General features: G+C 48.7%; 2 protein-coding genes across 11 annotated transcripts in view; both read left to right on the top strand.

Moving 5' to 3' along the window:
* The window catches only part of BRF1 (BRF1 RNA polymerase III transcription initiation factor subunit), a 481,847-nt gene that overhangs the window by 255,543 nt on the left and 205,966 nt on the right, over window positions 1–20,338 (top strand). The gene's annotated exons all lie outside the window — the stretch shown is intronic.
* The window catches only part of LOC135184461 (uncharacterized), a 34,483-nt gene continuing 16,668 nt past the window's right edge, over window positions 2,524–20,338 (top strand). The window contains exons 1-4 of the mRNA XM_064160291.1: window positions 2,524–2,577; window positions 14,814–15,314; window positions 16,098–16,158; window positions 16,560–16,650. Of these exons, the coding sequence (XP_064016361.1) occupies window positions 15,148–15,314; window positions 16,098–16,158; window positions 16,560–16,650 (319 nt within the window). The 5' untranslated portion in view covers window positions 2,524–2,577; window positions 14,814–15,147. The remainder of the gene's footprint in view (window positions 2,578–14,813; window positions 15,315–16,097; window positions 16,159–16,559; window positions 16,651–20,338) is intronic.

Below are 20,338 nucleotides of genomic sequence, written 5' to 3' on the forward strand. Positions count from 1 at the left end.
CTCTGCCTTGGGCTTCTGACTGAGCTGCATCTCCCTAACCTCACCTTCCACTCACCTTTTCTTCTTAACCTCTTGGCTGAACCTCCATTCTTCCTTAGGACTGGGGTAAGGTTGAGAGGGGCAGGGGGAAGGTACAGGGGTGGTTGAGAGCCCCTCCTGGGGACTCAGATTTCTGGCAGGGCTGTTGTGTTTCTGTATTGCCTTTTACCTTGTATGTTTCTGTCTATAACTGTATATACTGTAACTATCTGCTTGTATATTGTGCTAGCTGTAAATAAATAGCTTCATTTATATTCCCAGAGCCAGCTGAGACTAGTCTGGGTGGCTTCTAAAGTGTGGGGGGGTGGGGTACACCCAAACCATCACACCAGTGTTCTTGGCACACATGCAAGTGTAGACTTTCTGATCTGCCCATGCCTGGTATGCAGAAGGTCTTTATCCACAGGGGTAGTGCCAACCTTTGTATGCCCAGCATAGGCCTCGAGTGTTGTCACTGCTTGTGGTTCTAATACCAGTGTGAAAGGGGCTGCATCTCGTGTGAGAGGTGATGGCACACCATTTAGGAGATTTGTTTGTCCTCGTCTGCTGCCCATGTGAGTGAGGAAAAGCAGGTGTGCTACTACCACTGTAGTCTTGGGGGGAGAGCTGTGTTCAGCCTATGGATCAGTCCCATCTATTAATCCACCCTGGCTACTGGAACACACACAATTCTCAGAAGGATATAAGCAGTATGAGGCCATCTGTGACACCTCAAGTGAAGATTGGAAGCAGGCAGCATGAGCAGAGGACTTGTCTGAGATGTGAAAGGAGGGCTGTGGCTCTTCCAGTGTTAATCCAAGCCTGCTTTCCCAGCCAAGTTTAGCTATCTTTAAATTCTTGGGTAGGTCCTGAGTTGGTTTGGGCATAGGGTGGCTTGCCGTCCTAGAAAGTGCTTTTGTGGCGTTGAGAGGCGGTGGATGTTGTGTGCATTTATAAGTTCCTCCCTCTATTACCATAAATTGCAAAGACTTTGCTGGTGATTGCAGCTTTTGTTCTAAGCAAGAGTCCTCAGTGCTCAGCAGGAGTAAGCAATCACTGCTGAAGAGCAGAGACGATAAGTGATTAAAAAAAGAAAGGGGCGGGGGAGGGGGCAGAAAGCACCACAGATGAAGAGTTTTGGTGAAACGTGGGCTGTGAAAACACCATTTGCTTCAGGTGTTGGCGCTAGGGGTGTTCCACATTGGAAGGAAGAGGAGCAAGCCGTAAGGACAGTGGAGGAGCCTTGAACTGGTACTCTGTGTCCTGAAATTCCTCCTTGTTTCATCTCTGAGCCAGGCTCCATGTTTCCTAATTCTGCAAACAGGGTGATGAAACCATCTCAGACGGCTCCTTCCAACATACTTTACTTTTCACCATTAGCTGCTCACACGGGCATGATGCCCAACTTGTTCTCCTCCTGCTAGTGATTATAGCTCACTTACTGCCAGATCCTGCCCTGCTCTGCAGCTCAGCAGGCAAAGGGAGTCAGCAACAGCTCCTTTTCCTGAGGAGAGAGCAGTGCCTGTTGGGGTTTCAGCCATGCCTTTACTCTGAGTCTGGCTGCTTTTCTGTCTGTGCTGCTTAGATAATTTCTTGTTTCTTGCACCACTCCTTGTGGGTGGGTGAAGTAACTGAAGGCGGTCACTGAGGGAATCTAGAACCACACAGGGCTTCTGGCAAACTGGCATGGGGCTGCTATGTCTTCTTTACACATAGAGCCTTAGGTCTATTGTCCCCTTTTCTGTAACATGCCAACCACTGGTATTTTGGGAAGAGAAGACTGTTGTGAAGTATTTCTTGGAAACACTGCTCTCAGTTACTGTGTGTTAGGTAGTGATGCAAATACTGTGAGATCAGTGCAGAAAGCACTGATCCCAGCCACAGCAGCACCCAGCAGTGCCAAAAAAAAAGAAGCCATAAAGAAGGAAAGAGTCACACAGAATCACACACAGAATGTTAGGGGCTGGAATAGACCTCAAAAGATCATCCAGCCCAACCTCCCTGCCAGACCAGGACCACCTTTTTTTTTTAAATTACAGTCCAGTTTTGTTTTTGTTATTTTTTTACCTCACTTCTCCCCCATCTCCATCCTTTCCTCTCCATCCATTTCCCCCTATCTTCCTCCTTTTCTTTCCATCTCCTTCCTTTAATCTTCCTCTTTCCTTCCATCTCCCTCCTTTCCTCTCCATCTCCTTCCTTTTCCCCATCTTCCTCTTTCCATCTCCCTCCTTTCAGCACCACCTCCCCTTTTCCACCCTATTTTCCACTTAGTGCCACGGTCTAGTTGACTGGCTAGGGCTGGGTGCTAGATTGGACTGGGTGCTCATGGAGGTCTCTTCCAGCTTGGTTGATTCTATGACCTCTGGCCCTCTTCCACCTGACACCACATTTCCCCCTTTTCCCCTAACTCAGAGCACCTGGGTGCTGTTGGAGTCTCCTCCCACCCCAGGTGTGACCACTTTGCCCTCCCTGCCCACTCCCCTTTTTAATTGGTGCCGTGCAGCTCTGAACCTCAAGTTTGCCCAACTGGGCAGAGGGATCCTCCTCCTGTCGTCACTGGTGAGTCCCCATGGTGCACACTGGGTGATTGGGAGTGGGATTTCAAAGGCCGGGGGGCCTGGTGGCCCCCCGGGTCGATAGGACTAGCTCAATGATTACTCTTAATGTGACCCACGGGTGCTGGTTGGGCTTCTTGTCTTAGGTTGAACTCTTCTCTGTTTAGCTGCTTCTTTCTGCTCACTTATGATGATTGTATATAAACAAACAGTTGAACAGCAGCAACAGTGGCCCTGTGCTGGGCTGCAGCAAGAGCAGTGTGGCCAGCAGGGCAAGGGAGGGGATTCTGCCCCTTGGCTCTGCTCTCCTCAGACCCCACCTGGAGTACTCCCTATCTGGAGCACTCCCCATCTGGAGCCCCCAGCATATGAGGGACTTGGAACTGTTGGAGCCTGGAGATGTTTAAGGTCAGGTTGGATGAGACCTTGAGCAACCTGTTCTAGTGGGAGGTGTCCTTGCCTATGGCAGGGAGTTAGAGCTGGAACCTCCCTGGGCAGCCCATTCCAATGCCAATCACTCTCTCTGTGAAGAACTTCCTCCCAACATCCAGCCTACACTTCCCCCGGCACAACCTGAGACCGTGTCCCCCTGCTCCACTGCTGCTTGTCTAGGAGAAGAGGCTATCCCCCACCTGGCCACAATGTCCCTTCAGGTAGTTGTAGACAGTAGTCCTTGTGTCTGAGGATGCAGCATGTGCACCTTGGGAGGGCTGGGAGCATGGCACAGACAGTCCTGTTTAACTGAAAAGCATGAGGGCAGCTACTTCACAAGCAACACTGACACCAAACTGGGAGGCTTGGCTGATACAGCTGAAGGCTGTGTGGCCATCCAGTGATACCTGGACAGACAGGACAGCTGGGCACAGAGGAACCAGATGAGGTTCAACAAGGACAAGTGCAGAGTCCTGCACCTGGAAAGGAATGATAAACTGCACCAGTACAGGCTGGGAGGTGATCTGCTGGAGAGCAGCCCTGTGGAGAGGGACCTGGGAGTGCTGGTGGATAACAAATTAACCATGGCACAGCAATGTGCCCTTGTGGCCAAGATGGCAAGTGGGATCTTGGGGTGTATTAGGAAGAGTGTGTCCAGCAGATGAAGGGAGGTTCTCCTTCCTCTCTGCTCTGCCCTGGTGAGACCTCATCTTGAATACTATGTTCAGTTTTGGGCTCCCCAGTTTAAGAAGGAGGGGGATCTGCTGGAGAGGGTCCAGCAGAGAGCTATGAGGATGATTAAAGGACTGCAGGGCATGACTTATGAGGAGAGGCTGAGGGTCTTGGGATTATTTAGTCTGGAGAAGAGAAGGCTGAGAGATAATTTATAAGCATCTGAAAGCTGGTTGGGGGATCAGGCTCTGCTCACTTGCTCCCTGTGATAGGACAAGGAGCACTGGATCTAAGTTGCAGCACAAGAGGTTCTGCCTCAACACAAGGGGAAACTTCTTTACTGTAAGGGTCACAGAGCACTAGAACAGGCTCCCCAGAGAGGTTGTAGAGACTCCTTCTCTGGAGACCTTCAAGGCCTGTCTGGATGCATTCCTCTCTGACCTGAGCTCGATTGTATGGCTGTACTCTGGCAGGGAGGTTGGACTCGGTGATCTCCCTGCGTCCCTGCCAACCCCTAATATCCTGTGAACACTAGGGGACAGCTTTAGAGACAGGAATGGCTTGTGCTTCTGAGTGGCAGCTCATGAAAACCTCAGGCTACATCCTTGGTTGGTGCAGCTCATCAAGACAGTCCAGTGCTAGAGACTCACCCTTATGACTGAGTGCAAGTCCTGCTTCGTGGTCACTCTGTCTGACAGAAGAAAGGGGGAAAATGTCTCTAGAGGAAGCAAATTTACCCAGTGGAATCTCTGCAATCTGTGACAAATATTTGAGGTGCGAAAAGCAAACAAAATGGAATGGAGTCAGACGTGAAAGTGAAATCTGCCTTTTGTGAGTTAAAAACTGTCTGCTGTCAGCAAGACTACAGTGTCTGGGAGCAGTCTGAATAAAAACTTGGATGCATTTTGGAATTACAGTATTTGTATGAGAAATGTTCAAAGGGTTGATGTCTTCAGTCTCTTTAATTAGCCATGGGAGCAAACATCATTGGCTCTCCGTGAAAGAACAGCAGATTGTTGCTGTTCTGTCTTTCTAAATACATGTCCTGTTTTCCCCCAAGTATATTTCATTATAAAATACAATATTAGAGCTTTAAAAAGTCTTTATTAGCTAGCAGATGGGTTTGCAAGTCATTTTAATGAGATGAAGAAAACTTTAATGGTAGACATTTAAAGTTGTGCTTAGACAGACTATTGCCTTCGGAAAAAACTCTTGGAAATGTTTTCTCCTTGTTTTTTTGGCAGAGCTTGGCACCAGATTGTGTACAAGGAAATAGAAGGGGATGATTTACACTGGCTGGGTCCCTCCCGAGAGTGCTTTTATATCAGTGTAACATCGCTGAGTTCTGCAGTCATGCAGTGATTTACAGAGGTGCAAAGGGAGAGGGAAATGTCATTAACTTGATGCAGTTCAGGAGAAATATTACATTTCTTGTATACTTACCTCATTCCATTGCCATAATCAGGAGATTTTTCGTGGGAAGTTTATAGGCATCCCCCTCACAGGCAGGACAGCAGTGTGCCAGCTCATTTTAGACATCTCATTTTGGGTATCAGCATCAGCAGTGTGTGAGAAGAAGACAAGGGGGGATGGTAGAGCCCTCTGAGCCTGTCCATGTGGGACAGCCTTGCAAGTGCTGTCTTTCATCTTCACAGTATCATCAGGGTTGGAAGAGACCTCACAGATCATCAAGTCCAACCCTTTACCACAGAGCTCAAGGCTAGACCATGGCACCAAGTGCCACGTCCAACCTTGCCTTGAACAGCTCCAGGGACAGCGACTCCACCACCTCCCCGGGCAGCCCATTCCAGTGTCCAGTGACTCTCTCAGTGAAGAACTTTCTCCTCATCTCCAGCCTAAATCTCCCCTGACGCAGCTTGAGGCTGTGTCCTCTCGTTCTGGTGCTGGTCACAACCACCCTTCAGGTAGTTGTAGACAGCATCTTCCACCATTGCTAGATTGCTTGAGCTTGTGCTGAAAGCAGGTAGTAACATAGCTGTTCTCAGTGTAAAACCTCAGCCCCACAAACTGCCTTTCAAGGCCTTGATGTTTGTTCCAGGCTTGTATTTCTCTTGAGCAACTGATGCCATGTTCTTCAAAGGTGCGAGCTGCCTCATAATGAGCGTGCTCACATCTGGAACACCTCATTCATGACAGGGAGGGTTTATATCCCTTTAAATAGGCAAGTTCTTATTCGTGGGTTGTTTTGATTTGGCTTATTTTAATGTGAGCAGTTGCTGACTTTCAGACCTGCTTCCTCCAACAGTTTGTTTTGGCTGTGCAGGTTCTTGGCCTCACAGGAGAGTGGAGACCGTGTAGTGATTCATTTGGACAGCTAAAGGATTGACTGTCCCTGCACATATTAAGAGATGAATCATGCTGCACAAAAGCAGTAAAAAATGCCTACCAAATGAGTAATTGGCTGGCTAACTTCTTAGTCTGTCCAACCCTTTGATCCTCTCTGGGACTGCTGACCCTGTTACACCTGGCCAAGCTTTGGTGTCAGCTTTTTGCACTGTTGAAGACCTCAGTCCTTCTAGTTTTTCTAGAGCAGGCTGATCCAATGTCAAAAGCCATTTTTTTTTCAGAAGAGTCTCAGTGTTTTAAGGAGAACAAGAGTTGAAAAAGTCTTGCAGGTCTACACAGGTCACTAAGGAAAGCCACCTTCTTTCTCTGCACATAGACTATGTTGGATCATTTACAAACCAGCAAGAAATATCAGGCTGTAATGTATTTAGGAGCTGTGGTGATGGACTTCTTAGAAGGTTCCACACCAATGTTGTGATGGTTTGGGCTCTTACCCTACCCCCACACTTTTGAATTTGCCCCAGCTAACTCAGATGGCCTCTGGGAATATAAATGAAGCTATTTATTTACAGCAGCAAATATACAAGCAGCTGTTTACAGTATATACAGTTATATACAGAAATATACAAAGGATAAACAATACAGAAGCACAACTCCCCTCCCAGAAACCTGAGTCCCCAGGAGGGGCTCTCAAACCACCCCAACACCTCCCCTTGCCCTCTCAACCTTACCCCAGTTCTCAGGAAAGAAGAGAGGTGCAGCCAAGAGGTGTGGCAGCAGGGTTAATGAGATGTGACCAGGTCTGAAGGCAAAGGCAGAATGAAAAGACAAAATGGAGAATGTTTACTTCTTCCCAGAGTTCTCAGTGTGACTGTGAGCAAAGGAGACACAATTGTTTTTCATTTCACTGCCCATTATCTACTTCTTTTACCAAAACATTCCAGCTTGCTTCAAACTAGCACAAATGTATTGAAGGGAGGTTTGCTGGACCTCAGCAGAGGAAAATTTCTCTGCTTGCAAGCCCTGAGCACCCTAACAGTTGCTCTGAAAAGCTGCGTTGAGTTTCAAATAGTTGACATGAAGAAAATGCCTTCTAAGAGTAGTAGGTTTGCCTGCCCCACTGCTCAGGAGGAGCTGGGAAAGAAGATCCAGGTGAACTGCCCTTCAGGAGACTAATAGCAAAGGTGCCTTTGTATCAGCTTAAGCACCAGCTCACCTTTTGTTTGTGGTACTAAGTAGTAAGTAGGGGTTGCCTGTTGTCATTTAGTCGTGTGATGGTTTGGGTGTTCCACATCCCCCACTTTGCAAATCACCCAGACTAGACTCAGCCAGCTCTGGGAATGGAATGAAGCTTATATTTACAGCTAGCACAATATACAAGCAGATCTTTACAGTATGTACAGTTATAGACAGAAACAGACAAGGTAAAAGGCAATACAGAAACACAACAGCCCTCCAGAAACCTGAGTCCCCAGGAGAGGCTCCCAACTGCCCCTCTCAACCTTACCCCAGTCCCAAGGAAGAATGGAGGTTCAGCCAGGGGGTTAGGAAGCAAAGTGGATTAGTCAAAGCAACGGAGGTTGTGGTTAGAGAGAGAGATATGCAGCTCGGAGCTCGTCAGCAGCAGAGGTTGTGCCTTATCTATGTTTTGGTTCTTGTTTTGATACATCTCAGCAAGCCAATGAGTGAGGTAGACATCAGCCTTGTTTTCCTTCCGCAGCCTATAATCTAGCTCTTCTCACCAAAACACTGTGGCTAGGCTCAAACTAGCACAAGTCATCAACCCTTACAGCCATAGAATCGTAGTAGGTCTGAGTTGGAAGTGTTCTAGTCCAGCCCCCTCTGTGGTTGGCAGAGGCAGCCTCAACTGGATCAGGCTGCCCAGAGCCCTGTCAAGCTTCACTTGGAATATCTCCAGGGATGGAGCCCCAGCTGCCTCCCTGGGCAGCCTGCTCCAGTGTCCTACTGCCCTCACAGTAAAGAACCTGTTCCTGACATCCAGTATCCATCTTCTCCTCTCTAGTCTGGGGCCATTGCTCTTTGCCCTGTCACTGCAGGCCTTTGCAAACAGCCCTGCAAACAGCCTCCTTCAGGTACTGGTAGGCCGCAGTAGGTCACCCCAGAGCCTCCGCTTGTCTCGGCCGAGTGACCCCAGCTCCCTCAGCCAGCCACCTGCGACAGCTCCTGGGTTACCCTGGCCATAGAGCTGCTCACCATGGCCTGCTGCTCTCTCTGTCTGCGGGTGAGTGTCTTCTGTGGCAGTCTGTCCTGAAGGAAAGGGTGCTTGCCAGGAGAAAAGCCCTTCCTCCTTTTGCCAGAGACAGGCGGGAAGCTGGGAGCAGCTGTGGAGCTGTTGGAGGGTAGGAGAGCCCTGCAGAGGGACCTGGACAGGCTGGATGGGCGGGCAGAGGCCAATGGGATGAGATTTAACAAGGCCAAGTGCAGGGTTCTGCACTTTGGCCACAACAACCCCAAGCAGCGCTACAGGCTGGGGACAGAGTGGCTGGAGAGCAGCCAGGCAGAGAGGGACTTGGGGGTGCTGGTAGATAGTAGCTGAAGATGAGCCAGCAGTGTGCCCAGGTGGCCAAGAGAGCCAATGGCATCCTGGCCTGGATCAGGAGCAGTGTGGCCAGTAGGACAAGGGAGGTTATTCTGCCCCTGTACTCAGCACTGGTCAGGCCACACCTTGAGTGCTGTGTCCAGTTCTGTGCTCCTCAATCCAAGAGAGATGTTGAGGTGCTGGAAGGTGTCCAGAGAAGGGCAACAAAGCTGGTGAGGGGCCTGGAACACAAACCCTATGAGGAGAGGCTGAAGGAGCTGGGGGTGTTTAGCCTGGAGAAGAGGAGGCTCAGGGCTGACCTCATTGCTGTCTACAACTACCTGAGGGGACATTGTAGACAGGTGGGGTTGGTTTCTTCTGCCAGGCAACCAGCAACAGAACAAGGGGACACAATCTCAAGTTGTGCTGGGGAAAGTATAGGCTGGATGTTAGGAGGAAGTTGTTGGCAGAGAGAGTGATTGGCATTGGAATGGGCTGCCCAGGGAGGTGGTGGAGGCACCGTCCCTGGAGGTGTTGAAGCAAAGCCTGGCTGAGGCACTTAGTGCCATGGTCTAGTTGACTGGCTAGGGCTGGGTGCTAGGTTGGAGTGGATGATCTTGGAGATCTCTTCCAACCTGGTTGATTCTATGATCTGTGGCCCCAGTGGCAAGGGGCACTGTGTGATGAGAACATCTCTTCAGCCCTGGCACATGCCCTTCTCCTGGTCACAGGGCTGATGAGCAGCAAATTGCCAGCTGCAGTGTTGTGTCTCCTGCAGGATGAAAGTCAGCCTGCTCCTGCCTGCTGTGCCAGGCTCATAATTGCAGAGGTTGCAGTACTCAACTCTGCTGAGATTACAGAGCTGACTTGCATGCTGGCCAGGGGGACAAAGCACCAAGAAGAGCCTCTGCCATTTTGGGTGGGTGAATGCTGTGGGCTGAGCTGGGTCAGAAGGTGTTTTACCACAAAGCAGTGAAAATAAAAGCACTCGCTCAGGATTGGAAGCTAAGTAGAAGTACTATTTACAAAGGTAAACAGAAGTACAGCAAGTATCAAGGCACAAAGGGTATGTGTGTATATATACATACGTTCAGAACCAGCTTTGGCCCAGCTGGGCCCCAAACAAGGACTCAGCTAAGCCACAACCCGCCAAGCCTCCCCCAACCCAGAGTAGGCCTCAGCTACCCAGTAGGGAATAGTTTGCCAGCCAGGCCTCACTGCCACACAGACCACAGTGATAGCAGCAGCCATATGCTGAGAGAGCCATAACTGGCCTCTGGCCCCTATATGCTGGTGGTGCAACAGGAGCCAGCAGTGTGCTCTTGCAGCCCAGAAAGCCAACCAGGTCCTGGGCTGCATCAGAAGTGTGGCCAGCAGGGCGAGGGAAGTGATTCTCCCCCTCTACTCCATTCTGGTGAGACCCCACCTGGAGTACTGCATCCAGTTCTGGAGTACCCATTACAAAAAGGATGTGGAGATGCTGGAGTGTGTCCAGAGCAGGGCCAGGAGGATGCTCAGAGGGCTGGAGCAGCTCTGCTATAAGCACAGACTGAAAGAGTTGGGGCTGTTCAGTCTGGAGAAGAGGAGGCTCCCAGGTGACCTTCTTGTGGACTTTCAGTATCTGAAGGGGGCCTACAAAAAATCTGGGGAGGGATTTTTTAGGCTATCAGGGAGTGACAGGACTGGGGGGAATGGAGCAAAACTGGAGGTGGGGAGATTCAGCCTGGATGTGAGGAGGAAGTTGTTCAACATGAGAGTGGTGAGAAGCTGGAATGGGTTGCCCAGGGAGGTGTTTGAGGCCCCATGGCTGGAGGTGTTTAAGGCCAGACTGGATGAGGCTGTGGGCAGCCTGATCTAGGGTAGGATGTCCCTGCCTGTAGCAGGGGATTGCAACTAGATGATCCTTGTGGTCCCTTCCAACCCTGACTGATTCTATGATTCTGTGTAGGGAGGTGCAGAATATGGGATGGAATAACAAATTATGATATCTTGTGTCCTCACTCCGGGGCAGACTGTCAGTCTTCTAGGGTCTGTCTAGTCCCCTGGAGGAATTTATCACAGGACAGTTAGCCCTAAACCTACAGCAGTGAAGAAAAGTTGTTGCATCTGGACAGTTTCCAGGCTAAGTCATTCTGGGAACAAGCAGACCTGCCTCTCCATCTCTGTGGGCATGCAAAAATGTACAGGGACTTGCTTATCACCGAGTCACAGAATGCCAGGGGCTGGAAGGGACCTGGAAAGATCATCTATTGCAGCCCACTGCCAGAGCAGGATCACCTATATCGGCTCATCTTGCTGTTTTCTCAAAGCACCTTTGCTGTGGCCTATTTAACCCACTGTCTCCCACACCACTCCATGCTCTGAGGTGTAGCAGTGGCAGCCATGTCCACATAAATACATGTGGACATCTACTCTGCAGAGGTCTAGGCTCTCTAGGAGCATTTCCCTTCATTTGAACCTACCACCTTTGCTCCCTGAACTGCCTGCTTCTTTCCACTGAATTTGAAGGATCTGCTGATGAGCTGTAGGGACAAAGTGTCTGCCTTGTGGGTACCAGGAGTGAGATGAGGTGAGGAAATCCTGTTCCCATCTGTTTCAGCCTTTGTTTAAAGTCCTAATTGTTCTAAAGAGCAAGAGGCTTCAGCATTTCCCTTCTGCTATTAACCAGACATCATGTGCCACAAAACAAAAGAGCTTTTAATATATAGCTGGGCTGAGGAGGCATTGTGAAATGTTACACCATAAAAATCTTAGGTTATGAATTTGTTTATTTGCCTCCTCACAGCAGGCAAGGGGAGCATTTGTGAGGCTGCTAAGCGATGCTCATTGCAGCTAAATCTGGCGTTTAAAACATGCTCATGCAACTGGCATTACAAAAACTTCATGAGGAATGCAGACAACTTCAAATGTCTGAAGCACATGCAGAATAAACTGCAGCTGGCTTACTTGCCCTGCATGTCAATTGCTGCTGCTAGTTTCCTTCTCTGCTGTTTCCCACACTGCAGTTTTATTACTGAAGTGTTGTGCCCTGGTGTGTGTGCATGTTTAATTTGGACCCCATCAAAGAAATCTGAAGTCCATGTGAGACAAGTTAAGCCACATCCTGAGTGCTACAGATCTCCTGGCCCCAGCCTGCCACTGTGGTGCCTGTGTCCATGTGCTTTGTGGGTTGGACTCATTAGAAACCCTCCAAGAACTATTCCAGGGTGCTCTGATCCTCCAGAAGCAGCTGTTTTAACTGCCTCTGGAGCTCCTTTGACTCAGAGTCATGGTGACCATGAATTTTCTCCACCCTCTAAAACAAAAGAACCTTTTTGAATCAAGTCCTTCTTCCCAAAAGACCACATGGGTTATAGTGTCCTATCACAGTATCATCAGGGTTGGAAGAGACCTCACAGATCATCAAGTCCAACCCTTTACCACAGAGCTCAAGGCTTAGACCATGGCACCAAGTGCCATGTCCAATCCTGCCTTGAACAGCCCCAGGGACGGTGACTCCACCACCTCCCCGGGCAGCCCATTCCAGTGTCCAATGACTCTCTCAGTGAAGAACTTTCTCCTCACCTCGAGCCTAAATCTCCCCTGGTGCAGCCTGAGGCTGTGTCCCCTTGTTCTGGTGCTGGCCACCTGAGAGAAGAGAGCAACCTCCTCCTGGCCACAACCACCCCTCAGGTAGCTGTAGACAGCAATAAGGTCACCCCTGAGCCTCCTCTTCTCCAGGCTAACCAATCCCAGCTCCCTCAGCCTCTCCTCGTAGGGCTGTGCTCAAGGCCTCTCCCCAGCCTCGACGCCCTTCTCTGGACACACTCAAGCATCTCAATATCCCTTCTAAACTGGGGGGCCCAGAACTGAACACAGTACTCAAGGTGTGGTCTAACCAGTGCAGAGTACAGGGGCAGAATGACCTCCCTGCTCCTAGAGATGAAACTCTTGCCCACTACTGTCCCCGATTGCTGCCTGTGCTCTGCAGTGTTGGCATCCATCATGTGGCATCCCCAGCAATAGAGATGTCTGGTGTTTCGCAGAGTATGAGGGCTCAGAAGGTGGAGGTGGGAAGGCAGAAGCTCATTAGGACCCAGCACTGACTACCCTCAGACTCAGTAGCTGCACGTGTGCCTCCATGTAGATGTTTGTGCTAGCCTCATGTGCTGGGGAAATGCTGCATGGAGGAGGTAATGTGTAAATGAAATTTCACTTGCAGTATCTCAGTGTTTTCAGACACACCAGGGGGACAGGGAAGTGAAAGGGGAAATTCTGTCCTCCTCTGGGGCAGGAAGTTATTAACAGGCTGGGCTGATACATGAGGCTCTAGGTGACACTCTCATCCCATGGAGGGCAAGCTCTCTCTGTTTCAGTTGAGCAAAGCAGCAGGCCATCTCCTAGGCTGAGTTTCTAGGCAAGAGATAAAGTTTGCCAGGTCCTCTGGAAGTATTTGGAGTTGGGCTGTGGGCACATGTGGAGAGTGCTCCTTCCAACCATTTGGATGTGCCGCTGGGACAGCTGGCAGAGGTGGCTGTGTGGCCAGGAATGAGTGAGGTGGTTCCCATGGCACCCTAGGGATGCTGGATGCAAATATATTTTTCATGTAATTTCTCTCTGGCTTTAACAAACACTTGTGATGATGATAGTGTTTGTTTCACAGGGTCTGAGTAAACAGGTGGAGCTATTGGCACTTTACCTAGCTCGTGCCAGCCGACTGTGACTCAAGGCACTTAGTGCTGTTCTGTCTCAGGAGCTGGGAAGCATGTGAACATGGCACTGGGGCATAAATCCCAGTGCCACAGCTTCTCAGTGTCCCATTGAGTATGATTTTTCACTTAGCAAAACCAACCTCCTGTGCTGTTAACTTTTCGTTGCCTAAATGCTTTTCCAGTTGTAGTGGGTTAAGGAACTTCCCACCCCTCATGCTGTGAGGACAGAGTGGCTGGAGAGCAGCCAGGCAGAAAGGGACTGAACATGAGCCAGCAGTGTGCCCAGGTGGAAAAGAAGGCCAATGGTATCCTGGCTTGTATCAGGAATAGTGTGGCCAGCAGGATCAGGGAAGTCCTTCTGCCTCAGCACTGGTTAGGCTGCATCTTGAGTACTGTGTCCAGTTCTGTGCCCCTCAGTTTAAGAAAGATGTTGAGGTGCTGTAAGGTGCCCAGAGAAGGGCACCAAGGCTGGTGAAGGGGCTAGGGCACATCCCTGTGAGAAGATGGTGGACTCAATCCTCTCATCCAGATTATCAGCGAAGATATTAAACAGGACTGGGCCCAGCACTGATTCATATACTTCTGAAGTGAACAAGGTAGAGCCTTGTGTAGACTGTCATCTTGGTCTCCCTCGATGTGCAGTCCTATACTTTGCTGCTGCAGCCAGTGACCTTGTTTTGAACATCTTCTACCCTTCCTTTTTAACTCTCCATGTCTCCGCATAGGGAATGTTTTCACCTTTTCCACCTTTGATTCCCTGCAGCATGCCAGGATTGACCTTGGGACTCACCATTGGTGCTGCAAATCTGGGGCTGTGGGAGAAGAGCCTCAATTTGCCAATGTAGCTCCCACCTCAGGAGAGCCAGGCTGGGCAGATGGTTGTAGAAAAATGCAGAAGTCCAGGGACATTATCTGCTGCTGAGTATGAGAGAGTGCAAAAGGCAACCAGCACATTTGCTGCTCCCATTAAAACTTGTTTGGATAGATATGGGCTGCATTTCTAAATGCACAGCTTTTAATCCACTCTTTAACACAAATTCAGGCTTGGGGTGAAGCTGCAATAGAAATTCCCATGGAAATTAGTGCACAGTCAGAATGGGGGAGTCTTAAAGCTCCTTTCACTGTTCCAGAGCAGCTCTGAAAGAGGGTGGTATGTCAACCTTAAACTTGAATTTCCTGTAATTTGTCAGTTTTCACAATTCTACAATTATTAAAATTAGAATATTCTCTCTCTTCCCCCCCCTCCCTCCCCCCTTTTCATTTGCTGGATGCCATGAATCAGAAAGTGCCTGGAACTGTTATTTTGCTCCAGTGTAATTTGATTCTCTCTCCCTCTCTTTATTTGATGAGAAACCTTTGTATTTTCATGCTTTAATACAATCTGGCACATAATTACAAATGACTCATAGATAATCTTGGTCATGGAGCTCTCTGAAATTAGATGATAATTTAGCCTGGAATTTCTGTAGAAAGAATGAAGGAAAAGACAATTATAATTATTCTAATCAAGATATCTTTTTCTTTGCCTGGGGTATTGCTCTGTGAACTGCCAGAGGCCTGAAAGTATTTAGACCATTTCTGCTGCTCACTGTTTCCCAGGCAAATGCAACTGATCACCGCCTCAGCTTCATCGCCTTGAAATTCCCATAAGTGCTACTGACAGGGGGGAGAAGATGAAATGTGCGGGGGCAGAACCGCAGAGCTGCGTGGTGAGGGAGTGTGAGCAGTGCAGCCAAAAGTGATGGGTCCAGGAGTGTTGTGCAAACTCCCCAGTCTTTCCACCAGCGGGGACCAAATCCTGCTCAGCAACAAAAGAACTTGTGACATCCATCACTGAGTCCCACCTGATGGATAAAAGCATCGCAGCTGGCACAAAGGAGAGCTGGGTGCTGCCATTCACTGGATCTTGTGTATCTTCCCTTCCTCATCTTCAATGCCAGTCAAGTGGTGTGCTACAGGGAGCTGGGCTGTGAGGACAGTGCCGTATCAAACAGCAGAAATCACATCCTTGTCTTCACCCTCAGAGCTGGTGCTTGGGGCCCATTTACAGAAGAGATATCTGGTCCATGGGACGTTGACCAAGAGACAGTTCACCATGAGGTATGTCCATGATGAGGAAGGAGTTGGTTGTATGAGTGTGTCCCTGGCCTGGTGTGTGTCGCTACTAGATGTCATATCCTGGTTACTCCTATAATGTGGATGGGAAAATGATCAGACTGGTAGAAAAATAGAACATTTATCTTAGGAGAGACTCAGAAGAGTGTGGCTTGTCTTGTCCAGAATAGGCAAAGAGGGGATCTGAGTTCAATCTATAAATACTTCAAAGGGGCAAGCACCAGGGAAAGGAAAAAGCAAGGAAAACAAGACTGCATAAGAATAAATTAACCATGAAGTAATCTAGTCTGAAAACTGGAAAGTTTGTTGGTATTCTAGGGAGCCTTTCCTGCTTTTATGTTCTGCTTATTCAGGAGGTGGAAGGAGATAAAGGCTGCTCCTTTCATCCCAGAGGATGAGTCTGAATGTAATGACCAACCAGGTCCACACTAACATTGGTAACCATTCTGCTACTGATTGCTTCTGGCACCAGCATAAAATGCATGTGTTTATGATCATAAAGCCTTCCCTGCCCCACGATGGGCAGCACCCTCATTCCCATCTCATCTCTGGGGTTGCCCGGGGCTGCCTCCTGGCAATGTCTTCAGTAAGTTCAAGGACTGGTGATGTAAAACCTTTCCTCATTAGGAAGAGTCGTTAGGCCAGTGGAAAAGACAATTAAACCAAAGACAAAAATGCCATGAGAAGTGGGATGAGATTGCAACGATTCACACGACCGTTCTTGGCTTTTAATTGAATAAAATACAGTTCTGTCTGTGGTTGGTGCAGGTTCTCAGCCAGCTGCCCTAGTGTGCAGCAGAATCCAGGCTCCACAGGATCTGGCAACCAGGTGAGTGGGACCTGAGATGGCTTCAGTCCTCTGAGAGATAAAGGGGCCTGGCAGACAGATCCCTTGCAGCAACCTTCCTGCAGGATATATCTGAGCTTTAGCTTGGTTGCCTGCCTGATGGAGGAGCAAAGGCATGTCTCCCATCTCTTGCACAGTAAGTGCCGCTTGCACAGATTAAACTACGTGTTAAAGGCTGAAATCTCACCTCAGGGCTTTTTGCCATGCACCTTGATAGTTCCTAGCTTTTCCTCTGCCACATCTTTCCTCCCCTCTCCCACTTCCTAGCACACATAGTATTGCCGTATCACACCAATCACTCGGTGAATGAAATGATGAGGAATGGGCAAAAATCTGTTTAAAAATATCAATTTTGCGTTTCTTTGGGTTTTTTTTTTTTGAAGGAAAACCTCTGTTCTTCTCCAGCTATGATGACGTCTTCAGCACTGTGCGTGCTGGGATGCCATGTCAGTAAAGCTGGCAAACAAAAGCAAGGTGAGATCTGCAGCCAGATAAAGATAAAAGAGATGAGTGCTCATGTGCTGCAAGAGGCACTCTGAGGCCGGGGAAGGTGGCAACATTTATCTGTTTCTGTTTGCCAAGCCATTAGCCAGTTTTGCAAGCGTGTCCCCAGCTTCGGTTCAAATCCTGCCAGTAGCTTCATCTCAGCCATTTCCACACTGCTGCAGGCTCTGGCAAGGGAAGAGGCTAAAAAAGGTTGCTACAACGAATGAAACAGTAGTTTCCCAAACAGCATTAAGGTGCTCCATCCGTGATAGAGTTATCTGCCTTTCCCAGGAGCTCACGTATGCAGGTTCTTTGGGCTGACCTCTCCCGTCTTGTCTTGGTGCACTGAGGCAGCTTCTTCCTGCTGTGCTGCTGCTGCAGTTTGTGCTTGTAATACAGTTAAGCATGAATGTTAACTGTTGCTGTAGGCTTATGCAGGCAGCACTTCTATCTCAACCCTTCAGCCCCCAGGAAAACAGCCAGCAGAGACTGGGGGAGGCATTTTACACTTTTTTTTTGCTATGATGCTGTGCTGCAAGTAAGTGAGATGTGCTGGTCTCAGGCTGGGCCAGGGCAGAGGCTAAAGGAAGCAAAACAGCAGCAGATTTCATGCTCCCCTCTGCATTTATTTCCTGCACACAGAGGGCAAGCTGAGAGGACAGGAGGGAGAGTGATATGCTCCGCTGTATGGATGAGCTGCAGCTTGAGGGCTGTGAGTGAGCTGGGCTCCCTGCAGGACCCTGCTTTGCTGTGGAGTGGTTTGCAGGACAGCCAACAGCATGGTGAGACGCGTTGCTGGCAGGGCTGCTGGGCTGTGCTGCTGTGCACATGGTGAAAAATAAACCCCGGAGGTGTAGGTCCAGGTGCCCACTCTGTGACCTTACGAAACTGAAGGAATTGGGGGTTTTCTTGGTGCAGATCTTCACAGAAGCACCTGGGGGGACCCTATCCCTCACTGATGGAGCCCTAGGCATCAGCAGAGCAGAGGTGCTGCTGCTGCCACTTCAGTCTGAGCACAGAGTGTGTGTGATGGAGTGCTGACCCTGGGCTGTGCGGGCGAGCAGGATAGGCAACGCTGGAAACCTAGATCTCTGTCATACTCACTTGGACTTTGCTGAACCAGTCTGGAGCATGAACGTGAGCTAACTCTGGAGGTTCCTTCTTTCAGGCAGATGATGTCGTCTTTTTTTTATGTGCCTGCAAACCCTCATTATCTCACTGACTGGCATGAACCTACCGTTTTGCTGGGAAGCAGCTTGAGAGGGAGGGGGAGCCTGCTCTGCCAGGGGTTCCTGAGGGCTTCCCTGCTTTCTGAAGCCTGTCAGAGTTGGGTTTTAGGATGCCACAGAAGTAGCAGGAGACGAAAGTCTCTGATACACGCGAAAATAGCAAGATCAGAGAAAAACAAGATTGGATTCAGAGCAGCTGCTGCAAAACAGACTCTTTGCAATAAACCAAAACGCTTTTAGCACTTGGTGTTTGTGCACTACAATGAAAACATCCATGGTACAGTGGGTTTATTTTAACTACAGAGGACAGAATCTGTCAAGTGCATGCAGAGCTCCTGATTTGATCTAGTTCATTTTCATGTGCATATTTTTTCTGCTCCTTGGCAGCTCTCGTAGAGCTTGTTGAGGCATATTTACTTGTGCTGTTTGGAAGGTGGGCTTTATGGGAAGCCACTGCTTCTGATACCTGTGTGGAGATATGTGATCTGTGACCTTAGACAGGGTAGAAGAACAGCAGAGTAATGATGGATGATTACATTTGGCAGCTGAGCTAAAACACTGAAGGAAAAAAAAATGTGGTTCTAAACATTTTGCTTGATCTAAATCCAGATATCTTATTTCACTTCAGATAAACTGCGTGTTTTGTAGTATCTATTCCTCCACCTCCCCCTTAAATGTAAGTTACATTTAATGTGCATTTGCTCTAACATTTATAGTTAGGAGCTGTTTGCAAACTTTTCAAACACTGCTTCAAAAAAGAAAAGTTTTTAAAAAAAGATAAAATTGTTATCAAACTTGCTCCCATCAAACAATCTTTTGGACTCCCTTTTGCTTTCACCAGTTTTACACAGATCTGTGAAGTCTTTGAGGCCATCTGGATTTGCATTTTCAGTTGCAAAGGTCTGAACAAAGGGGTTTCCTTGCTGCATTGGAGAAGGCTGCTCTGCTTCCTCTGTCCTCAATGCAATCACCTGCACCTGCTTATCTCCTGCCATTTGCACACAGCTGGGAAGTGCTTTCAGCACTCCTTTGGTCCAGTGGCAGTTTCAGAACACAAACCAACAAAGCACCATTCTATACCGATGCACTTGGTGGTTTTGGGGGATGCAACCTGTGTCTTTATGTGCTCCCCACTCCTTGTGGTGCTCTCATCTCTGCAGGGGTAGATTCTGCTTGTCTTCCTGCTGATTTCAAAAGGAGAAAATTAATAAGCATGAAGTCAACAGCTTTATAGAGGTAGGACTTTGTGACAGAAAGGGACTTTGGCTGTACTGTGAAATGAAAATGATTTCTATACAATTTAATATGAATGGATGTCTCTTGAAGATTTTAAAAAGCCCCTCCACATGGAGAACAGAAAATTCATTTGCTTTTGGCACCACAATGGTTGTGCGGTTTGGCAGTGGCTGGTGGGGATCGATGTCTTCTTTGCCCAGCCAGCAAGTACGGTAGGACTGGAAGCCACCCAGATCTTCATTAATGGAGTGATTTCACAAGGAACAAAGCTAGCAGGGCTTCTGCAGACATAGCTGAGGTAGGTGTAAGGCCCACTTAGACCCCAGGAGGCTGCACTGTACTTGTGTCATTTGGTCCGAGATGCTGTCTAGAGCTGCAGAGTTGTGGAAATGATGGGGCAGGTAGTTGTCTTTGAAGGGTAACACCAGCTCTTCTTCAGATGCTCCAAGAAGCCTTCTTCATGTATAGTCTTCTTTCTGTACTACCTCAGAAAAGTATACAGGGACATGCATCTGCTCAGCTCACCATTAGAGATGGATTTGGGACTGAACTTCAGAAGCTTGTTTTCAGGGGAAATGTTTTGCAACACTGTGGACTCAATTCCGTGATGTGCAGCAGGCAAAGCTACCAGGTGTCATCTTGCTCAGCCCCTCTGACATTCCCCTCAGATTCCTGTAACTAATCAGCTTTTCCTGTGAAAAGAATACCTTGGGTGTTGGAAGCCAGAAACAAGAAAGTGATTGCTCATAGATATGTATCTAAACTGCCAAACCAGTACCAACGAAATAACAAATGTGACTTTGACAAATGTTCCCACCCCAGGCAGAAGCTACAGTGCTTGGAGGAGCAGAATAACTCAGCCAGCAAGTACCCAAATGCAAAAATAACGTTTGGCTCTCAATTCCAGATTTATTTTGAGGCATCACTTTCATTTTACTTTCCCTTGTACCTGCCTGCTCAGGGATGATTTGGTACAGAGGAGTCGACTCTCACTCAGTGCACAAGACCCTGACAGCCTCTTGCAGTGCCGTGGTCCCATGGACCTCAGGAAGCACTGCAGTGCCACATGGTTCTTGCACCCCAGGACCAGCTGTTAAGGGATGAATTTCAGAGGGAAGAGATCATGGCTGGGCAGATGCAGTATGTTCACAGGCAGAGAAAGATTTTCTTTTAAATTTGATTTATGGTAAGTGAAGGAAGGGTGGGACTTC

This window comes from Pogoniulus pusillus, chromosome 1 (assembly GCF_015220805.1).
Source record: "Pogoniulus pusillus isolate bPogPus1 chromosome 1, bPogPus1.pri, whole genome shotgun sequence".
Lineage (NCBI taxonomy): Eukaryota > Metazoa > Chordata > Aves > Piciformes > Lybiidae > Pogoniulus > Pogoniulus pusillus.